Here is a 23147-nt window from a genome sequence, read left to right as displayed (position 1 = left end):
CTGCCCCAGCGCGTGAGCCGGGCTCCGGGCGCTGTGAGGCGAGGACTGCCCCGGCCCGGCCCGGGGCGGCCGGGTTCTTCTGAGCGGGCTGCGGAGGTGTTTGTTTCCCCTTTGCCAGGCTGCAATTAATCTTCCCTTTGAGGATATATCTTTTTCCTCGTTAAAAGGTAGTTGTAGAAGGAGGGGCGGTGACGAGCAAGCGCCCCTTCATGTTGCCTGCTGGTGGGTGGCTCTCCCCACCCTCTACAAGGCTTTAGTTCCCTTGCCATTCAGGCAGAAAGGGTAGTGGCTACCAGCTGCCTGGGGCAGCAAGCCTGGTCTGTGGCTCTGGCCGTGCACCAGCTGGGGCACTTGTCTGGGCCTGGGATGGGCAAGGACAGAACAACCCGCCACGATGCTTCAGCCAAGTCCTCTGGGTCCTTTAAGTGCTTTGTCTTCTGTGTCTTTATCCTTGTGCCTTACTGAACGTGTTGGCTTTAGATTACCTTTTCTTCTCCAGAAATCCTCAGCTACCCAAAATCTAATTGTTTTATAAAGGAAACAAGGTCCATCTTGGCTTCAAAAGTAACGAGCTAGGATAGTTCTTGGGTGACTAGGCTGAACTTGTCAACATGTGACTCGTATTGTTCCATCTTGCTGGCTTCTCCTCTCATCTCTACTTCAAAACATATTTTGCAGTGGTACTGTGCACCACTTGGCTTTTTACATCTGGTCAGCAGCTGAGAAAAACTTCTGTGAAGCTGAACACGGGGTAGCTTAAAGCAGAGAGTTCCTTTTTATTTGTCAACTTTTACCTAGTTTTATTTTGGGGAGTCTACTGTGTGTATTTCTGTTAAGACAGAATATTTATAGGCCTCCAAACAATACAGAGGGTCTTCTCACATTTTTTGCACGTATTTCCTTAATTCTTCTTTATTTTTACATATGCATATATGTTTTAATAATTTTTCAAGAGCTCATCTAAGTTCAGCTTGTTAAATGCAGAACCTGTAGTAGTTATTCTGTGTAAAACGTGGTTGTTGCAGAGCACAACTGAAGGGGGAGCACTAAAACTATTCTTGAAGACCATAGGTATTTTGTGAGTATACACTGACACGGAGGCAAACTGAAAACACTTCCAATGAAGTTCTAAAAATTAAGAGGAAAAAAAATATACGCTGCCGTGAAATTTAACACCTTGGTATACCAAGAGGCAGTTGTGATGTATCTTTGAGTACTGGAGCTGTGCTTTATGTTCATGTTGCTTATGCTTATTCTTGCCTTGGTTGCTTATGAGAGATTTATCACACAGCTTAAGAATAAAAGTAACCAAAAAAATGCAGTCGTTTGTACACTGTGCCCTTTCTGTTACTGGATTTTACTAGCGAGAGCTCTTTTTATACAGCAACACAGAACTTGGTGTCATTTACAGGTACTTTTTTTTTTTTTTTCTCATAGCCTGCAGTAGCTAGTCCGTCATAGATCCACCCATAGACCTTCTTTACTGTAAACCAACTATTCCCTGCCTCCTCTTCCTGCTAGCATTTCAGTCCAGAAGTTAAGGAGTTTGAAACTTAAGACTTCATTGAATTGCTTTGGTATCAATCAACATTTAGTCAAGACTGGAAACAATGCTTCGGGTGATTGTGGAATCTGCTAGCAATATCCCTAAAACCAAGTTTGGGAAACCAGATCCTATTGTTTCTGTTATTTTTAAAGGTAAGGCAAAATGTCATAAATGTACTAAGGGAGGAGGTCTTCTGAAGGATTGTGCCTTATGTAAGTATTTGAAAATCTGTGAAAACATGTTTTCCTGATGTTGCATCTGATGTAATTTTAGGGAAGACTTTTTAATTAGAGACAAGAGTTACCTGAATAAAGTTTGAACTGGGTGGAGTAGATTGGTATTTTCTGGACAGTAGTGCTTTTGTTTCAGGATTCAAGTTTTATGAGCTTTTACAAAGGCTTAGCCCTTTCCTTTAAAAACGCAAATCCAACTGCATAGATCAATACCAGAATTAAAGTGGATTTAAGATTACCTTGTTGTCTTCCATCTGAAAAAATCATTCCTCTGTCTTGGTTACTTTGTACAGCCACTGCTCACTGTTACACCAATTTTTATTGTGACTGGTTTATTGTTGTTATTGCTAGCACGCTGAAAAACAGTAGTACCATTACTGAAGGTGTTTGGGTTTGGTTTGATTTTTTTTTTTTTTTTTTTTTTTACAAACTGAATTGCACTTTAAAATTTTGCCTATTGAGATTATTTAATTTAAGATAAAGCTTTAGGAAGGAATCCACATTTTATGCTGTCATTGCTCATTGGATACCTACAGGAGAAGAAGAAAACAGTGTGATAAAACTAGCATTTATATGTAAAGCTATTTATATCTTACAGTATATTTTACCTATTGCCATCAGTTCCTCAGTTGGGTAGACTAAAGGAACTTTATTTCAAATATTAGTTTATCTTTAAGGTGCAGAAACCTCCAAGCAATTTTGGATCATGTAATATATTAAACCAAACTGTGAGAAACAATCATCTTAATTCCTGGTGACTTGGTTTCCTAACTGTGCACTGAAATTGAAATGGTATTTCCTTAAGTATGAAAAATCATTGCAGGGGTTTGTCACCTTTAGAAACCAAATCTGAAAACATGACATTTTACTGGAGGCTGGGAAAGGACAAGGCAGTGCATGTCCAGTGTCTTAACTTCCAAAATAAAAAGGTTTTGGATACTTTATTTCAGCATCAGAAAGGTGTGATATCATTCAATTTCCTTTCTTTTTCTCTTCTTTTTCAAGTTTGTTTTTTTTTTTACCCCCCTGTGCGTTAGTGGAAGTGGTTGACCCTGTCTCAGTAGTTTTAGGAATGTTCTAATTCTTAAAATATGATTTTATTTGCCCTGCAAAAAGTGCTGTTACTGGTGTACTGTAATTTCTCTGGTGTGTTAAATTTGTTTCTGCTGCTTCTTAAGCATTCATATTCTCTTTTCAGTTCCTTGTCTTTCTCTTTGCTTTCCTGTCACAGTTTTGCCTTTGTGTGTTACCTCCATTCCTACAGTTTCATACTTGAGAGTTGGTTTATGCCTTCACTTCTTTATGCCTTAAGTGTCTGTTTAATTCTTTCTTGTAATCTTTTGTTACTACTGTGTGCTCTAATGCAATTCCATTTTACCTGGGAAATACAAGTTATGGATTTTTTTTTCTTCTGCATTGTTTCTTAGTCCTTCAGCTATCCAAACACAGGAATTGGGCAATAGACATTAAAGGAATGAGTTTATATTTATCCTTTATATGCTATAACTGGGATTTTTTTAATGTTCACAAACATACTTAACCATTGTTTTAAATGTAACTTCATAGCTGTAACAGTTTTTTAGTAGGATATTTAATTTCTCATTATACATGCCACTTCTTTTTATGTGGTTTTACTACATAGCAACAGTGTATTTTTTGCTTCCTGTCCCGAGTGATTCAAGGAGGCCAGAAAATATCAGGCTTCTGCCAGCTATTGAGGAGCTCTGATTTAATTTGTAAGTGGACCTGGTTGTCAGGTGCAAGGGTGTAGGGGTCATATCTGAAATATGTTGAACTTCTGGCTGTTTATTTTTATAGATTTTTTTTATATACAGGCTGTTCTCCCTCACCTTGTTAGTGTGTGAAGATGGGAAACCAGTCTTATTTTGGGGAAGGTGTATGTCAAAGGGCAGTACTGTAGTCCGTACCCAATGTAGCTCCTGGGGGACATAAAAAACACAATTGGGAATTTATTTTCCAGACTGGGAAAAACTCAGGAATTTGCAGGACTTTGGCCATAGCCCTGCAGTACATTTTCATGTTCTTGTCTGAGTCTGGATTATTCTTGGAGAAGTCTTAGAGAACAGCACTCATTTGACAGATAATTGCTGTGGAAGTTGACATTTCATTAAACAGTGTTTTGTTCATTAGTTTTTTTCAAACTTTAACTTACACAGCCTTTGCTGATGTCAGGTTCAGTAATTTTAAGACTTCAGTGAAAACACACAGTATCTCTCAGCAATTGACCTTTACAGCTATGCTGTGAAGACTTTAAAAGGCCATGATCCTACAACTATTGGTATGTAAGTGACTCTACAAACACTTTAGATGTTAACACTCATATGTTAGTATAGTTTCATCTACGTATAGAGTAGACTTCATCAGATTTGTATAACTAAGCTAGTTATAGACTATGCAGTCAGTACAATTAATATTGTGATAAATGTTAGGTTCATATTAAGAGGAAATAGGCAGCTGTTTCTATTCTGATATCTTATTTGCAATAGAGGGGGATTGTACAAGCATTCTTTTTTTTTTTACACATTTATGTTCAGTCCAGTGGGATGGAACTTTTCTTTTATTTACTTTACGAACAACTCACTGTTCAAAGAGAACTACACCCTGAGAGTAAACGAGTATTGCTCTCTGTAACTGGGTGCTGTTACTGCAGAATTCTGAGTTTGTTGTCACTCTATGTGAGACAAATTATTAGCCAAATTAATGTGGAAAACTGTTGCCATTTGCTGAAATGGCACTAAGTGGTAATGATTAAACCAGTACAATTCTTTTGGTTTGTCATGTATACCAAGCTGGAGAAAAACGTGTCAAATTCTTGTCTTTGGGTGTAAAAATTGACATAATTGTTTATATGTGCAGTCCATACTAGGACATTGAGTGCTTTCATCATTCCCTTTGACTGCCTCATGCATTAAAAACTGATGTGAAATGGCATTCAGTTTGATTGGGCCAACCTGAATAAAATTGCGTTTTCCATTTGTGCTTAATCTAAGAGCTTTCCAGCCAGCCTGCAGTAGTTCATAGCTATGTTAGTTTATATTTGTTTATATTTCAGTGTGAAAGAAAAGAGTATTAGAGTGTAACTATTCCCTAAATTTATATTTTCTGTTTTGCAGAGAATTAAATTACCCTAACTTTAATTTCCTGTGTTTTGGAGGTCTACTCAGTTGATCCTGCAGTTGGTGCCACTGTGCAATCTTAATTCTTCATTCACAAAAGTTTTGTGGAAAACGTAGTGAACTGAAATGTGATTCTCTTTAGAATCTTAGACTTCAGACTATTTTAAAAAAAATGTTTGCTTCTGCTATTCTTCAACTGCTAAAATTATAATTTTAACTGCTAGTTATAATAGAAGAAAAAAAAGTTGTAAGCATTAGTTGTTTTGCAGTACTGTGATTATCTTACTAATGATGGAACAGTTATATAAACAGCTCATCTTGAATGAATTTTTTTGAACACTGTCATTGAGTGTCATTGAGTGACATTGACTGTCACTGAGTTTGTACTACATTCATTTCCGATTGAGAATATTAAACAACTTAGGGTAGTATAATGCCTCTATCAAGATAAAGCAAGTAATTATTTCTTCTACAATACCAAGGTTATTGTAGTTGGTTTGTAAAGAAATAAGTATACAGAATGTCCTACCTGTATCCATTGTCATTTCTTACTCTTATTTCTTGGTAGGGCCAAACTAAAAATGATGGCTGTCGGTATCTTACAGTTTATCCTGATGTGGTTTACAGCCTTGGCTGCTGTACCTGGATTCTTTACCAGTAGAGGAAGGCAGCCTGAAGACCTGAAACTTATATGAGCACCTGGAAGAACTGTGTAGTCCATCTTACCCTGCTTGGCAAAGATTTTTTTTTGGTGGGAAGAAGAAAGCTTTTTGTCAACAGGTTAAAAAATAAACAAACAAACAAACAGAAAAACCCCAGTGCATTAAAAGAATGATAAAAAATGTAATAACAAGAAAGACAGTAAAGTGAAGAAAATACATGCAAAATGTATGCTTGAGGAATGTGGAAGTTACACTCTGACTAAGATTACAGCCAAAACTCAATGTAAACTGTGTTTCCCAGTGTTTTTCATCCAACTCTCACTCAAATGCATAACACAAAAGTGTTTTTCTTAGTATAATCTAGAATATGAATGTTTTTAGTGGAATCATAAATCTTACTCTTGTTTTTATGAAAATGGATAGCCCGGAGTGGAAAAATTTACTCCTTGTCAAGAATTGTTGTTCAAGCCAGTGATTTCCTTACCTCAGAGTTACATTTGAGCTTAGGCAAGGATCATAGGACTTTTATCCATTAGTTCCGTCATGATCAGGTCTGTGATTCACTGTCTCCTTTACAAACAGCTGCAACTATTCCTTTTTTCACCAGCACTGAGAACGTCTTTTCCCTGACTCCCAGCTACTATTTGTAGGGGGACTTAGAGTACCAGTGCCAAACCCCAGATATTCTGGCATATTCAGTTTTGAAAATGCTTTGTCTCTTATTAGATAACATGAAGTTGAATTTCTTTTACTAGCATGATAATTAGTTCTTTGTTCGCAAAATGCGTGTGCATGTTCCCAGCATGGTATGTTATGAATGCTCTTTCCTTTGTGGTACGAGGTGAGTCAATATCCTGTATAAATTGTAGACAATTCCTGTTACATAAATGTGAGTCAGTTCTCGCAATTTGCAGTATGGGCTGGTTTTTGTACTTTCAGAACAACCCACTCTCATCCAATAAAAAGAGCCACCAGAGGCTACAGCTTCAGTAGTGGATGTATGAACTTGCCCAGGTGGCATATCTTTACTCTTGCTTCCCAGGCCTTTGCAATATTTTCCTGGCAAAGTGGAGCCATAACTTGCAAATAATAAAAGTGCTATTACCTTTACCATAGTCCTTAAATAAAAGGAGCATATCTGAAACTTAGCCTTCTTGTGGTGGCTGAGCATTTGATAGATCAGCAGTCAGTTTACTGACTGTACTTAAATATACTCATTTGTTATTGCTAATAAATGAAATTTCTGTTTTGAGAGCTGCTTGTTTTCCATTGTCCTTTTGTGCTTCTGAATGTCGTGTCAAGACTTGTTCTTCATCAGAGCTGGATACATATAGTGCAACTAAAAAGTAAAAATAAAGCTGTGGCATGTTATTTGTTTTGAACCTGTTGTAAGAACAGAATTTTGTTTCCCTTTTTAATAGGTGAGGGGACCTGCAAAGGGCCTCAGCAACACTTGAGCTGTGTTATTCCTCTCAGGATAAGGAATCTGAATTGAAATGCCACACTATAAATAGTTTACAACATAGCCCACACTCCCATGATTTGTAGGTTGACCAAGTGCAAATTTTACCATAAAGTATGGGAAATCTGTAATTTTTAGGCTACAGTAAATGTCAGTGAAGTGCATAACCTCTGGAAACCATTTTTTAAGGAAGGACTGCATTTCCTCTTTTATGCATGTGTATTTCTGCTAATATTTGTTCATTTAAAGCAGAAAGTGCTGACACTGTAAGCCTATATTCTTAAGATTTTTTTTCAAGTGGTTTTATTTCAGAGCTAAACACTTGTAAGTATTTTGTAACTCGGATATGGTAAATGTGTAACACATTTTCTTTACTACTGAAGTTCATCCCTTCGAGGTTACTGTTTGGTTTGATGTCTCCAAGGCTTTTAGTCTGTCTTCTTTCATCAGTACTTGAAGTTGCAGTCAAGGGTCATAAAAGGTTGAGAAACCTAAACATTAATTTTTCTTTTTGGGAATACCTCTAGGTATGCTGAAACAAAACAATAAAAAGCCTCAACTACTAAAATTGCTCGGGGCACTTTTTGACTGTAAAATGTGAAGCTACTGGAAGAGGCAAAAAGAATGGAACATTTGATTTAAAGTGCACACTTTCTTTTGAAAAGTGAAAGGAAAAATTGTGATATTTGGGTAATGCTTTAGCAAAAACAGATCATCACACTTTGTATTTGCAGATGAAAAAAAGAAAACAAAGAAAATTGACAGTGAACTTAATCCTTTTTGGAATGAGGTAATTTTGGTTTTAATCAATTCTTTGTCATTTTTAAGACAAAATGCTTGTAAAATTGTTAAGTCATTTCTGCTGTTGTGGATATTGGTTAGAAACGGGAACTAGTGATATGTGTTCTTACAAAGTGTTAGTAAATGGAGGTGAATGGATTCATCTTGCGCCATGTATTACATTTCATTAAGTAATGTTTTTATGTAAAAGTAGATTGATACCTGGTGGGTTTGTGGCCTGGTTTTATTCCTTCTTACTTCTGGACCAGATGATATTCAGCTATTGCTTAGCCACATGTATGGGAACATAACTGGATCCTTTATTATATACTAGAAAAAAAACCTACAGAATTAGAATGAATCACGTATTGAAGATCCTCATGATTTATTTGCAGGACTGGTCCTAATTTGCATCTTAAGTAATGTTTTTCTTAGGGAAAATGTTTCCTTAGTGTTTTTTCACAACCAGAAATGAAAGTTAAAAATTATTCTTACATTTTGTAATTAGGAATACAAATGTTTGTCTAAATTCAACAGCAACTGACCTCAACCAGTATTGCAGGGGAATAGTATCAGATCTTATGAATGATAAGAAAATACTTATGTTATTATGAGGAAGTGGAACTGCAAAAGAGTTAATGGCTCAATATTAAACAATTTAGTTCTTTTTCTGTTATTGTTACAAGTAACTAGAAAATCAAAAATGTGCTATGAGCATGTTCCCAGATTTTTAACTTTGCTTTTGCATGTGTAAGATGGTCTGGTCTGTCTCTCACAAAATGCAAAATTTATTTCTGAATAATTTTGTTTTATACGCTACGCTGCTGTTAATTAATTTGCACATAACTTGTAGTTATAATTTGGGTTTGCTCCATTTTTTTGTTCAGATTCTTGAATTTGACTTGAAAGGAATTGCTCTGGATAATTCATCTTCCCTGACAATTATTGTGAAGGATTTTGAAACAATTGGACAAAACAAGTATGTTCTTTTTTTTTCTTTTCCAGTATTAAGCACAACTTTCAATAGAGAAGTCCAGGGAAAAATGGAACTGATAGTTGCTGGAGACAAATGATGAATGCAATTAGATGGTTTCAGATGTAATACCTACTTGTAGCATATAAGGCAGTGGGCTTTTTATCCCCCATCAATTGCATTGTTACTCTGAAGCAAAATGTCACCTTTCTTTTTATACTTAATTTTACACATGCTGAAGCTAAATTCAAGGTACATTCTATGCATTTAAGGCAGAATTTGAGTAAAATTTAGTTCCCTTCACCTATTACTGTCCTTTGAAAACCACAGCTGCCATATTTCAGTTGGTGCTTACTTGTAATAAAGGTCCTTGTGTAACTAGATTTATGCCACTACAGATACCTGGTGCAGGTTGTCATCTTGCAGAATGGTGCAGGGTGGTAGGTACCGGAGACTACAATACATGATAAGTGTCCAGAAAGTAGTTCTGAAGAACTCTTAACTGGCATTCTCAGAGCACAGCTAACACAAACCACCAAAAATTACAAAATGCAGTTAAGGCTCTTAACATCTTTAAAATAATCTCCATGAGAAGCTATATTTTACATCACTTAGTTAAGTCTTGCCTAGGAAGAGGGGAAGCCTAAGTTCAATTTACTATCTTGTCTGGAGGGATTGAAGTCCTAGACTCATCTCTTGGGAGACTGACTTAGTCATCAGGATAAATATGTTGGATAAAACACAAAAACTATCTTGGGAATGGAATCTGGGGTTATGTTGTGGTTTTTTTTTTTTTGGAAGTCCACTGAGAATTGCCTTTTCTGACATTCATTTCTTGGAAAGGAAAGGCAGAGACTCTTACTATGAGTAAAGGATTTAGAGTTTAGGTCTTCAGCAGATTGAAATACCCTTTTTTGTGATGCCCCTGACATGCAGGAATTTAAGGCTCTCTCTCTTCTGCAGCATTGCTGTTTTGGTTAGTGCTGTTAGTGCACATCGATAGGTTCGCATCCTGCTCTCAAAGTCTAAACTATACCAGTGCAGTATGTACAGCACCTATATACCTAAAATTGGGTTCTGCATTTTTCAGACATCTAAAAATCAAGTATCATGGGTTATAAGGCTGCAGAGCTTTTTTGTGTATCGTCCTCTTTTTTTTTGTATTTGTGAGATGCTAAAGGAAAGTTTCATTTATGCAGTTGTTTGTTGAGTCCTTAGTGCTCAGACAAAAACTTCATGTAGTTGTAAGAAGCTTACATTTAACAAAACCAGGTTTTATTATTAATTTTAGAGAACTGAAGATAAACAAACAGTAGCTATGTGCCTGGAAGGATATCGCACAAAACACAAATGCATTTCCTTCAACTAAAAAATGGAAAATATATCTAGTTTTTGTACACATGAAGTAATTACAGCAGAACAGATGCATAGACTGTATGATTTTCTGGAATTTTTTTTTTTTTTTAGTTTAATATTGCTGTTAAAGACACTGAGAAAGCAGCCACCTTGAAATGAGACTTCTATCTTCACATGAAAGGAGAGGACATTACAAAAAGTTTTAGAGTACTGAAATGCTGTCAGGTGTCCATGTTGGCATTTAAACATTTTTGTAGGTTTATATGTTTACAGAATAGGAACAGGTAATAACTAAACATGTAAGTAATTAAGGTGTCTTGTTAGACTAACTTTTAAGAGTCATCTTTGTATTTTTCAAACCTTTTTTTTTTTTTTTAATAAGAATAGATCTGTTCCTGTGAGTTGAGTTGATAGGAACTTGTGACTGTGGCCATTGAAAAAAATTGCTGCTGTGAAAAAGTAAAATGGTATACATGGGAACACTAGAATTCAATTAATTCACGTTCTATTAAAAAGCATAATATATAAACTTTAGTAAAGCTGGAGGGTACTTTTTGTCATTTTGCCCTGGACCTTGAGGTTCCTGCTGTATTTGTGAAGAAACAAACACATAATGCAGACTCTAACAAGTTTTATGTGGTTCTGAGTATTAGATGATAGAGATTTTTTTTAAAAAGTGTATCTGGAGTTTTGTAGGATTTAAGCTTTAATTTAATAACAAAATTGGAGGAGTACAGGATACCTGAAAGCAATGCATGCAGATCATTTCAATGAGGAAGACATAAATTACAGGTTGATACTGTTAGTAACCTCTTGCGTTCTGCATGCCATTTGTTTTATGCCTTGTCACACAGAAATAAACCTGGTCTCTAAATCAATTGCAGGGAAAGGGTAAGGTCTTGGGTGGTGGCAAGCTAATTAGAAAGCTTTTCTTTTAGGTAATCAGAATCGTAGAAAATTGTGGATTGGAAGGGACCTTTAAAGGTCAGTTAGTCCAACCCCCCTGCAACGAGCAACTAGATCAGGTTGCTCAGAGCCCGTTTCAACTTGACCTTGAATGTTTCCAGGGATGGGGCATCTACCACCTCTCTGGGCAACCTGTGCCAGTGTTTCACCACCCCCATTGCGGTAAAACAGCAGTGATAATCTACAGCAGGGATAGAGTATATTATTTTGTGTTGAAACATGCTTGTACTAAAAGCTCTGGCAAAGTCTAGTTCTCTCTTAGCACAGATAACAAGATAAAGCTTCATCAATGTGTTTAATCTTTAGCTATAACATAGTGATTAAGATCTTCTGCCTATCTCTGCTTAAATCATAGGATTTTTGTCTAAAAAGGTAAATATATACCTTTGGACAAGCATCACTCATTGAGATTTTTTTAAATCTGTACAGAAAAAAAGAACAGCTTATAAAAAATGAGATGCCAGCTCCCTACTTCTTTGTATAAAATCCTAGATTTTAAACAAGGATCTGTTTCTCTGCTCTGTCTGTCTTGTGGTCTGTCTTTTCTGTCAATGCCAAGTAGTGTTGACTATTGCTATTTGGAAAGGGAATATGATATCATGTCATCTTCTTTCCTCTTTTTTTTGTGGCAAATTTGGATATTTTGTGACAATAAGCTAGGCATACATTCATATTTAATGATACTAGTAGTCCACTTCCATTGTTAGCTTTTCTTTACTACTTTCTGCCTCCTCCTAATATGTGAATTCAGGTTTTTATAATAGTCAAACAGCTCTGTTGTACAATCACTGTGAGTCAAGCCAATGCCCTCAGATGTCACATTCTTGAGATTTCTGTAGGCCAGTAAAGCAGGAGTATATTGCATGCTGGTGAGTTTAGGGAAGTCCCAGAAATCCCAGAACGTGATATAGGAAAGCTTGCCAGTAATCAGAATTTTGTAATGGATTTTATAATGAAGCCCCTAAAATGTTTCAGTCTGTGTGTGGGTTCAAAGTTAAGCAGGCATGTGGTGGTTTTTTTTCAAACCATGTTTTTAAATGTCATCTGGACTCTTACTTGTAGTGCTTATCTCCCAGCTTGTGCAAATGCCTGTTTGTTTTGCTTGGGTTTTTGCATTGGAAGTTGTCCGCCACTTATTCTGTGTACAATTTAAAAAGTAAACCAGTAAAATTCATTGGAAAGTGACTTCCATTTATGGAGTTGTGCAAAAATATATATAGTCCATACCAAAGACAGACTCACATCTTCATAGTAATGCTCTTTGAAAATAAATCCTCAATAACTGCCACATATATGCAGTGTGTGATGTGTTTGGGAGGGTTGTTGGCAGGGAAACAGGATAAGGGGGTGAGAAGTGGGAAACACATGAGTAGGCTTCCTGACCTGTAACAAGATAATAGGAAGTGTCATCTTGGATTTCTTTTAAAGACACAAAGCTCTGTAACAGCAGAAGAGATTTGGTATTAATGAACATTCACATTTAGACAAAGGAGCATACGAAAGAGGAAATGTGGAATAAGTTTCCCACATATTACTTTCATCTATGTGTAACCTGTATTTCTCTACAGTTACTGATACCATTTACTAATACTGAATTTGAGAGAGATTTAGGACTACCATATCGTAGTTTTGCCGTTATTTCACAGTATCCTCTTAATACTTAAGAAAAAAACTATAGTTAGATACATGCCTGCAGTGCTGCAGCATTCCAAAAAAGTGCTTGGTGAAAGAGGGTGCAAATGACACTCCCTTGCTTTGTCTGCATGCTAGTTCAGGGCTGAAAAGATGGAGTGCAACACCTACCTAAGGTCCTTACTACTGAGAGTTGTTATAATGACAGTTTAAAAAAAAAGAGGGGGTGAGAGAGTGAGGGCTGGACAATATTGTATTAATTTTCAGATGTAAATTTGATGTGATTAACTGAAGTCTTTCAGAGGTAAAGACTCATTATTGCAGAAACCCAGTGTTTGCCATGTGCTTTTGACATTATTCATGAGCAGACCCATTAACTTGGGAGGTGTATCTGGTGTTAACTGGGATTTGAGTCTAAATTGGTAGTCTTTCCTTTAGAGGGTCATGTTTTTATATATTTTACTTTAAAGTCTAGATTGAATTGGGATTTAGTTTTTGAGTGTAAAGGGTACATCTAGGGGACTGTTGCCCAAGAAAGAGTACTGTGAAGAAACTACACCATGTCATTATTTTCTCTCCTCTGGAGGAAAATAAGCAGTGGGTATTGCTATTGTTATTTGCAAGGTAGAGACAACTTCTGCTGACACATTCTGCCACCATTCTTTGCTGCACTGTGGGCTAGAAGCAGAATAATGTGTTTCTCAACCCAGCTCCCTCTCTCTGGCTGCTCACTCACAAAGCTCCTAGCCAATACACGATCTGCTATTCCATGCAGCGTTACTCCTGACTAGTTCTGGGCACCTGGTCTGGTGCTGTACCTAAGAGGTGACTACTGAACCCATACTCCCCTCTAGAACAACACAGCAGAATATTGCAACATAACTCATTATTTGTTACAGCTCCTAGAAACTTATATAGCTGTTCATCCAGCCCATTCTTACACTGACATAGGAGGAGGAGCACAGTGGATGTTATTCTGTTTTTACACTGTGCCAAAATGCTTAACTCATTGCTTTGGCATGTTTCTGTAAATCAAGCCTGAAAGAACATTTGAATCTTTTTCCATTTCTTTTTTCCTGGAGATATAATTTACTGCATCATTTACAGGATCACTAAACTTTTGCAGATAGATTAAATGAGTGCTCTTTATGGTAAAAAGACACAGTCATTGGAAAAGATAAATAAAGCAAACCACACTGACATGTACGCAGGCAGACCATCATAGGAATAAACTAGAGAGGACTCTTATGATCCATGCTTAGCTAGATTTTCCAGCATAAAGATGTTTGAAAAGAGAACACATCTGTTTTCTATTATGTCTAATACTGTTAGTAGAAAGATTTCAAACTCTCAGAAGCCAAATCTTTATGCAGTTAAAAAACAAACAAACAAAAAAACCCCAGTAACTTCAGTTGTCCCTGTGAAGTTAAGAAAAAAATGTTAACAGGAAGTTAGTCGTGTCTGAGTGAAGTGATTTTCATTCTTTTAGAAAGAGAGTTGGGATTATGTGTTTCCCTCTGCTCTTTGCGTAGTTAGTAACCTAGCGACACAGAGGAAAACCAGATTGGGCACACCCTTTTTTCAAGCAGAAAAATGCAGCCACAAATGAACAGTGCAGCAAATTATTTAATCATGTTTAAGTATTTTCCGTAGTTAAATAATTTCTAGATTTTTTGAATCCTCCTACAGCTGTACCCTTTTGTGTGGATTCTTTTCCATGTCCGTGTGGCTGTGCATAGTTGCAGGTTTTCCTTGCACACATTGCGTGCAAAGTCCACCCTGGTTAAGATGCAGTTTGAGGGTTTTCTGCCTTGTACAAAACAGTATCAATGCTTTCTTTCTTTTTAAAAGTTTGTTCTTGCAAAAAGTATTATCAAGTAACTAGAGAAGATAAAAATAGTTGGTTTGCTCTTAATAAAAATTTCTAGACAGCACGAATAACAGAAGGTGGGTGTTGGGTCTTGTAGCATAGAATCTATAATGGAACATACACACTGAGAAAGAAAGGTTGAGTGTAGCAATTATAACTGCAGTGTGGGATCAAGTTTGCTAGTGAGAATAATCAATATAAACCTGTGCCAAAATAAACCCTTTTAAAAAAGTCAAAAGAATTTAAATGCTTGACTCTCAGGGGATTAAAATCACTGGGCTTCCAGTAGAAGTAGCATGTAAGCAGCTGGAGGATGTAATATGCGAAAGAATTTACTGTAAATTGCTACCTTCAAACAGAGGAGGAGTAATAAAATGGTTGGTACTGTGAGTTAGCATTTCCTGATCCAGGCATGGGTGTGAAGTTTCACTTCTCTTGGTTATTTGGGCAGCTAAGAGGAAGTGCTAACCACAGCACTAACGGATTAATTAACTTCGGCAGAAATGCAACACTGTGTTTAATAGTTGGTCATCAGTAGTTCATTGATTTTATTATGATAAACCAAGTATGACACTTTGATTACTGGGGGAAAGTGTCATAGGCCTAGTACTGATAAGGTCTATTTGAAGTGGTTTAAAATCTGCTTCTAAACATGAACTTTGTTTTTATCTTTGATGTCTTATTCAGTGGTAGACCAGAACATTTAAACTGTTTGTGGCAGGACAGGTTTTTCACTTTACTTCTGCAAAGCTGGAAAAGTTTAAGAGATCTGGCTACCTGGACAATACCCATATACAGGTGGTAGGGGTAGCCAAAAAGGTACTTAAGCAGAGTTAAGAAGCAATGCTCATTTGTTGTCTACTGACAAAACAGCTGATGAACAAAATGTCATAGGACATATTGAGCTATTCTGAAAGCAGAAACTATTCCACTTGATGGTGTTAAGAGACCAGTGTGATCTGGAATTAAATGGGCAAATTTAATCCTGCCTAAGCAAGAGAAGAAAGCTGAAATAGCTCCAGCAGAGTCATGTCCTTTGAGGACAAATAGGTGACAGTCTTTTCAGCTGTGCTGGAAGGAAAGGACTCCTTGTCACCTTGAAAGTCATGATTTCAGAGGGAGATTGCATGCACTCCTGCCTGAAGGTAAAAAGTCTTCAGAGTTCAGAGGAGCACAGCAACTTCACGGTAATCATGCAGAGAACTGGGGGTCTAGTTACATGTCAGAAGTGAGTACAGTAGCAGACCTTGCAGCAAAGCATTAAACAGCAATGAACTGCTACTGGACATGGTGTCACGACAGCGGATGCTATCTGACTTAGCTGACTTGGTCTTACCCGACTTAGCCCAAAGATTAAAGACCTGAGAGAAGCATCTCAGGAAAAAGGCTTTCTCCAAGACCTGTGCGATTGACAAAGATGAGACCTAGCTGACCTTGAGGCATTCCTTGTTACTTTTGAAAATATTACTTCAGCCATTGAGTAGTTGCATGATCAAAACCAGACTGGACGTGGTCCTTGGCAACCCGTTCTAGCTGACTGTGCTTGAGCAGAGGAGTTGGATTAGATGATCTTGAGTGGTCCCTTCCAACCTACTCAATTCTGTGATTCTGCTAAGGAAGGGTGAAACATCCCAAATCCAGTGAACAGGACCACTTCAGGGAAGGCAAAAGACTAACTGCATAAAGCTTAGAATTTAGCTAAAGTTTAGAAATAGGCAAGATAGTGTATAGACTGAATATTAGATTTCTCACTCTTGCTAGAGTGGAAAAAGACTGGAGACTATTGTTGCCCAACCTGTTAAAGGAGGTGGAAAAAAAGGACTTTAGAGGCAGCTGGTAGCAAATAAGCAGTCTATGTAACTGCTTCCCTCTTCAGTCTTCTGAAGGTGATCAGAATTTTTAAAACAATTACTATGTATTCAAATGTGTGCACAGTTATCATTTGCACAGGACAGATGAGGATGTAGAAATGGAAATTTACACTGGAAAATTTCAAAAGCACTACTGTTGAACAGCTGTTCTTGAGTTAATGTCACCAGATAGGAGGGTGTGGTTGCTGAAACAATCATCCAGATGATTTGAGACTGGGAAGTTCTTTTGGGACTTAATATAAGTCATTCCGGCTCATATCAAATCAAAATAGCAAGTCTAGAAATTTTTTTTGCATGTGTACATAGGAAAAGATTTTCTTTGCCTTTCTTTAGAATCAGATTTGACCTAGCTGGTTTTGGGTAGTCTTGTTGGGTTTTTCCTTTCTATGATACCTCAAACTATGTATTTTTCTTTCTGTTATTCTCAAATTGGAAGGCATAGTCATAGTTGAAGTATTTGTGCAAAATAAGGATATTTGGAATTGAAAGTTTTTATTGATTAATTTTGCATTGAAGGAAAAAGAGTGAAGACAAGTTGGTTTCTTTCAGTATCCAGCTGTGTAAATGAAAACAAGAATTTGTTCCTTCCAACTGTAGGAATAGTTTTCCATTTGCTTATCTTATACTTGCTTGCAAAGCTATTAACATGTTAGAAGGCCATGTAGTAAAGAGAAAAATGCATTAAACTACCCAATATTTTTCTCTCTTAACTGCTTTGGGATTTGCAATCCTTAGGGAATGAACGTTTTCTGCCTTACTTTGACTGTTGAGTAGTATTAGTGTCTGTCTGCATGACACATGCTCTTTACATAGAAAAGTTTTGTCAAATATAGGAGATGTTCTCTTTGGTGTGTAATGTCAGCCTTACTTGACTTCTATATAACACCAGGGTTTGGAATGCTGAAGCCACTGAGGAAAAAATACAGCCTCCTTCTGTTTGAGAGAGTTGCTGTTGTTTCCTGAGCTAGGTAGATATTACTATTTAGTGTCAGGATTTGCTGCATCAAATCATAAGCCATGTCACATAATACTACAATTGGAGGGATAAATAAGAGCACTGCATGTATATCTGATGTTCCAAATCTAGGTTTGTCTTGTGAGTTGAATGCAATTTTGGTTGCATAACAGGAGAAATTGCTTCTTAACCTCCCCAGAGTTGAGAAATGCATGGAGTCAGTGTTTCAGCTAACGTCCAGATCTGTGCAACAATTTGTAAAAACTGAAAAAGTACCTAGGGTTGATCTAATGCTCACTGAAATAACTAGGTGTATTTCCATAGTTTTTTAAAGGAGACTGGATCAAGACTATGGTACTGAATCTAGGTGTCAGTTCAGTAAAGGGAGGGGAGGCAGGTGTTAGAAATGACACCAGAGTTTCAGTTATGGTCATCTTAAAGGTTAGAACAGCTTCATGCATTTCTTTTGCAGCATGGCCATGAAAAAGCACTGTAATCTATTCAAAGGGACCAAAGTTAAGTTCTCCGTGTACAGATCTTTTTTCTGCTTTGGCAACAAAGCTGGTATTTTGTTTGTAAAACATGTTCTTTGTAATATTTGCAGGGTGAAATTATGCTTGGGGTTTTTTCATTGGCAAAAATCTCAGTTATTCCAATAATCCACTTCAGTATAGGAGTGAGCTGTTATTACATATTATGGGAATGAAATACAGTGCCAGATACAGTGATACCAATGCCACACTGTTAGAAACTCTGCCTAAAAGAAGTTTCTCAGGTTAAAAGTGCATGCAGTTCTCACTTTTTTGAAGGATGGGGGTGAAAGATGCAGTCACAAAGTAGGCAGAAGGTGCTCAGGGGAGTCTACTACACCACGTCAGATCTCCCAGGCAACTTCCTTTGGTAGGTCTCTCTGGAGTCATATTGAAACATTCTGAGAATTTAGAGGCAAGGAGATGAACCTGTCCCAAAATGTAGAGGATAGGCAAGAAGATTAATTTTGTGAAGCCTCTAGGAAGCACATTGATTGCCTTTGTTCTGTTTCATTGTTTTCATTAGAGATGTATGTATGTCTTTTTGGTGTTACATCCTTTAGTTTACCAATGAGAATTCAGTGGCTGAAACAAGTGACATTGCTGTTGAAAGTTTTACAGATTATTTTCAAAAATACACATAAAATGTATTTAAATTTAGGTTTTTAACCTCTTTTAGGTTAAAGCTGTGTCTTCCACAAAGAACACCAGCACATTTAAGTGCAGTGAAACAGAAAATACAAATTAGCAGTACACAATCATTAGGTAACATTTGCAATGATCTTTTATTGTGTCTTGGGTTTTCAAGTGTTGGCTGGAGTTACTTGGTTGACTAACAGACACAAGCAAAAGACAAAAGGGAACTTCTGTTTGATGTATACTTGCATGCTAATAATGATTTTTACTTCATTTCAGATTAATTGGCAGTGCATCCGTAGCACTTAAGGATCTTGTAGGTAACCAAAGCAGATCTTTTCCCTTCAAACTCATACCTCTGCTAAATGAAAAGGGACAAGAAACTGGAGTGAGTGGCTTACATTTACATATTTTACTGTATTCTTGATCAAAATGCTCCAGCAACAGGGCTAATAATGAAACAAAAATATTTTCAAGTTATTTTTACTTTATAAATTAAATGCGTGGAATTTTGTAGAAAAAGCTCCAGACAGAGGAAATTTATAACAAGATATAATTATGTCTATACCATCTGAGTTAGTTTAATATCCTTTAAATTAGATAAATTGTTTTCTGTGTATATATTACGTATTTGTATATATGTGTTATAAATATTATGTGCCACAGAGCATGCATGGAAATTAGCCTGATGTTGAAAAAGAGCATTTTCCTAAGTACTGGAAGGAGTCCCCATATGCACTTTTTTGTTGTATTCTTTCTAATATCCACTTGTGTCATAGCACTGATTCTAGAAAGCACATAATCATGTACATGTTCACTGCCAGCTCAGTTTATAAAGTTACCCAAGGACTTCCTTAACTTGGTTTAGCATGATTAAATTTAACAGAGTTATTAAGTGGTTATTAACTCAGTTATTAATTAAGTAGTTTCTAGAACTGGGACCTTACTGTGTTTGTGCAGTCTAGCTGTTAGGGCACTTCATATTGTACATTCTAGTACACTTAATAATAAGAGGATTTAAGGGTAATTGCAGTATCTCATCAGTTTAATATCATGGTTAGTTGGTCACAGGGTTGGGGTTTTTTTGCTGACTCCTCATGTTACTGTGGCAACTAGGAATAATAATGGTTTGTTCAATAACCCAAAACAACAGTCAAGCACAAAAAAGGCAATTCTATAGTTAGAATGGAAAATGACATAGTGTTTTTCTTCCAGGACGGAGGTATGAGCAAGCAATTAGAAGAGCCAGATAGGAAATATTACTTATGGTTTAGACATGTTATGTTGTTGGTCAGATTGCTTTTCCACCTGCAAATTTAGGATGTCACCTAGTGTGCCATGAATATTGTGAAACTAAATAAACTAACATTTGAGAACATCTTATATACTTGTATTGTGGCAGATTGTTCTAAATATAAACACAAGGATTTCATTTGTTAGGCATTATTTTAGAGCCTATTCCATTAGCTGCGAATTTTGTCATCTTTATTGTTTCTATGTATATATAGCTTAATAACAGTTTATTAATTTACTAATAGCTGAAATTTTATTATAAACTGTGCTGTGACTATGAATAGTTAACTGTTCATGTATAGTGTTAAAACAATTTACTGCTTTCAATCAATTGTTGTGAATACTGTGCGCTACATAAAAAAACCCATGTATTTCTCTATAGGCAACAATAGATTTGGTAGTAGGATATGAGCCACCAGCTGGACCTGCAAATCCAAATGATCCAGGAGGGACCAATACACAAGAAGGTATTCCAGTCTTTTCTCAGAATATTATTGTAAAAGGATCATGGAGATATTTAAGATAAGGCAAGAAAGTGATTCAACAGTGTTGTTCATCAGGAAAAAAATGTAACCATAAGCAAGCATGTCAAGATTGCCAGATAGTGATTTTAAAGAAATTAAGGATGATTCAGAACTACAGCTATGAAGAAAATTGGCATTTTTTGACATAAAATGATCTTTAGCATCATTTTCTCCAGTGGAATACGGTTACAAAAGAATGATGTTGCTCAAATGATTTTCAAAATGGCTTTTGTTTAGGAAAGAAAGGTTTTTGAATACTCAAGGAAACTGCAGTTATCTGCTGTAATGTCAGGGCTAACCAAAAAAGCAGAGAAGTCACATTTTTTGAAAAATATATTCTATTACTTTCAATGTCAGGGAGCTTTGTGAAAAGGTTTTCTTAAATCATGAAACTCTTCCTGTAGAATAAGTAAGTTTTGAAAGACACTGTTGTGTCTTATATTAGGCTTGATATTTGATTAGCCTATGAAATATTGTGATCAGTAGGGAATATTCTTCGTTCTCTATATATCATATTAACCAGGCTTTTGCTGAGAATGTTTTTGAGATCCTCTGGTTTTCCAGACGCTTAAAAGAACTGTGCAGTAACAACAGGTTTTTGCAGCTGACAGGCAGATAATTACCCTAATATCCAGGTTGTGGTTGTGCAGAAAGAAGTAAATGTAATAAATGTTATCTTTTTGAGAGGAAATAAATCAGTTTGACCATTATCTGCTGATAGATAGTAACATAAGGAAAAAATTGAAATGAGAATTCTTCTGGGCGGAAATTTTGATTCCACTTACTCGACAGAGGTGTTCTTGGGGAGTGGAAGGATAGATAATGCAAACACAAAAGCTGTGTGTTAAATTACTGCACTTCAAAATGATTTTATAGAAATGTGAACTTGAAGGCTAAAAAGGCAGATCGACTTACATGAGTTTATTGTGGTAGCTTTTTTAAAATGTGCTTGAACTATAAGTTAATACAGGTGAAAGAAAACATGGCAGCTTTTTAGCTGGTATCCAGCAACTGCATGAAAATTATTTCAGTGCAAATTATCAAACATACCTTAGTTACTTATTGTAAATACCTATTTCCCATGAACTGAAATCATCTCCCCAGCTGAGATTGCTACAGCTCAGTTTCAGTTGCATGGATCCATCCAGGCAGATGGATTTTGAGAGAAGTTAGGGAGGTGGGGCCTTCTGGTTATTAAATACCTGGTATGTCAATCTCTGTGGTTTTATGTCTCTTACAAGGATCTCTGAGGACTTCATTATGCAAAATGATTTTCACCCTGTGTTAGCAAACTAATTCATAAAGTTAATGAACATTCTGTTAATGCTAACCATCAGAGTCACAGCTTGTTCTTTCTGTAGATTTTACCATAGTCACTGTGCTTCAGTTAAAAAAAGAAGCTGGAAACACAAAGGAGTGACACAATTTTGTGGTCTAGATATTTAAGGATCCTGTTTTGCAATACTGGAATCTCACTGTATGATCCAGTATTGTAGTATCATGTGGTTGTAGAACAGTCTTACACAGAGGTATTATAGTGATTTCAGAACTGTCAAAGAGGCTTACTAGGAAACTTAGGGATTCAGGGTTTTATTTTGGATCGCAGACCCTAAATGTCTTCATGTTTTCAAGATTCTGAAGTAAAACCCAATGCTATGCTATAGTGTAGTCTTGCTGCTGAGAAACAGCTTCAACTGGAACAAAATTAGTCACTTCTGGTGTATGGTGAACTAGCGTGGTGACAACTACAGCTGAACTGTACTTTGCTAAAACTTCAATTGGTTGGTTTAAAAAAGTGTGGGGGAATTGTATTAGATAGTCTGCATCCTGAAGAGCGACAGATCTACAGTTAATTTCAGGATATAAATTTGTTCTTAAGTAGGATAAAATGACTAGCTTTCAAAAGGAGCTGGAAAAGTGGTTAGCAAAAAAAAATTGTTGAAATGAGATAATACAATTTTAATGGAACTCTTGGATATCAGACATGTACTGCTGTAACTTTAATATCAAACAAAGCTATTTGTTTGTTAATTGCACTGTTTTTTTACTGTATTAGATGGAGAAGATGATGGAGGTTATGAGGATGGCTTGGATGGTCCTGTTGGTGGTATCACGCCAACAGTTCCAAGTGGCACAAAGGAAGCCCAGCTAGCTAAACGTATCACCAAAGGAAAGAAAACACGGAGAATCCTTTCTAACAAACCACAAGATTTCCAGGTAATAGATTTATTAAATGTTGCGTGTTCCCTTTTTCTGCCTGGCATGGTGTTGCTCCTTTCACATAGCCTGAGCATGATTTAATGTCAGATTGTGCAAATCTAATGCATTGTAGACACAAATAATCTCTTCATTTGAAAGCCTGTATTTCAAAAGTATTCTTCAAATTTGCCTGTTACAGAGATGTCCAATTTTGTACAGTTCTGAATGATATCTAGATGAACCTTATTTATTGTATAGTTGTATAGATTTCAAACTACAATAGCAGCTTTAAAAATAAGGAGTAAAAGCAAGTAAAAAAAATTTCACTGAAATAATCATCCCCAACTTGTCTTGTAAAATTCAAGTAAAACTATACGTGCTATCATAATTAAGTTTGAAAAGTCTGTCCAGTCTGTATCTGCCAGCTAGTTCAGGTGCTGGCTAACTTTTTTGATGGTATAGAAAGGAATTGTCTTCACCAGGATGATAGATAATATAGGGAATGAATTAATACAAATATTT

General features: G+C 36.4%; 1 protein-coding gene across 2 annotated transcripts in view; it reads left to right on the top strand.

Annotated features, from left to right (window-relative positions):
• Window positions 1-1610: 1610 nt before the first annotated feature.
• The window catches only part of MYOF (myoferlin), a 70627-nt gene continuing 49090 nt past the window's right edge, over window positions 1611-23147 (top strand). For both annotated transcript variants that reach the window (XM_009888688.1, XM_009888687.1), the window contains exons 1-7: window positions 1611-1698; window positions 7775-7830; window positions 8708-8799; window positions 18889-18997; window positions 20285-20377; window positions 21600-21603; window positions 22483-22643. In XM_009888688.1, coding sequence (XP_009886990.1) covers window positions 1611-1698; window positions 7775-7830; window positions 8708-8799; window positions 18889-18997; window positions 20285-20377; window positions 21600-21603; window positions 22483-22643 — 603 coding nt within the window. The remainder of the gene's footprint in view (window positions 1699-7774; window positions 7831-8707; window positions 8800-18888; window positions 18998-20284; window positions 20378-21599; window positions 21604-22482; window positions 22644-23147) is intronic.

The sequence above is a fragment of the Charadrius vociferus genome, unplaced genomic scaffold, assembly GCF_000708025.1.
Source record: "Charadrius vociferus isolate BGI_N301 unplaced genomic scaffold, ASM70802v2 scaffold436, whole genome shotgun sequence".
NCBI classification, from domain to species: domain Eukaryota; kingdom Metazoa; phylum Chordata; class Aves; order Charadriiformes; family Charadriidae; genus Charadrius; species Charadrius vociferus.
Note: the sequence above shows the minus strand (reverse complement) of the source record. Positions and strands in the feature narration are given on the sequence as shown.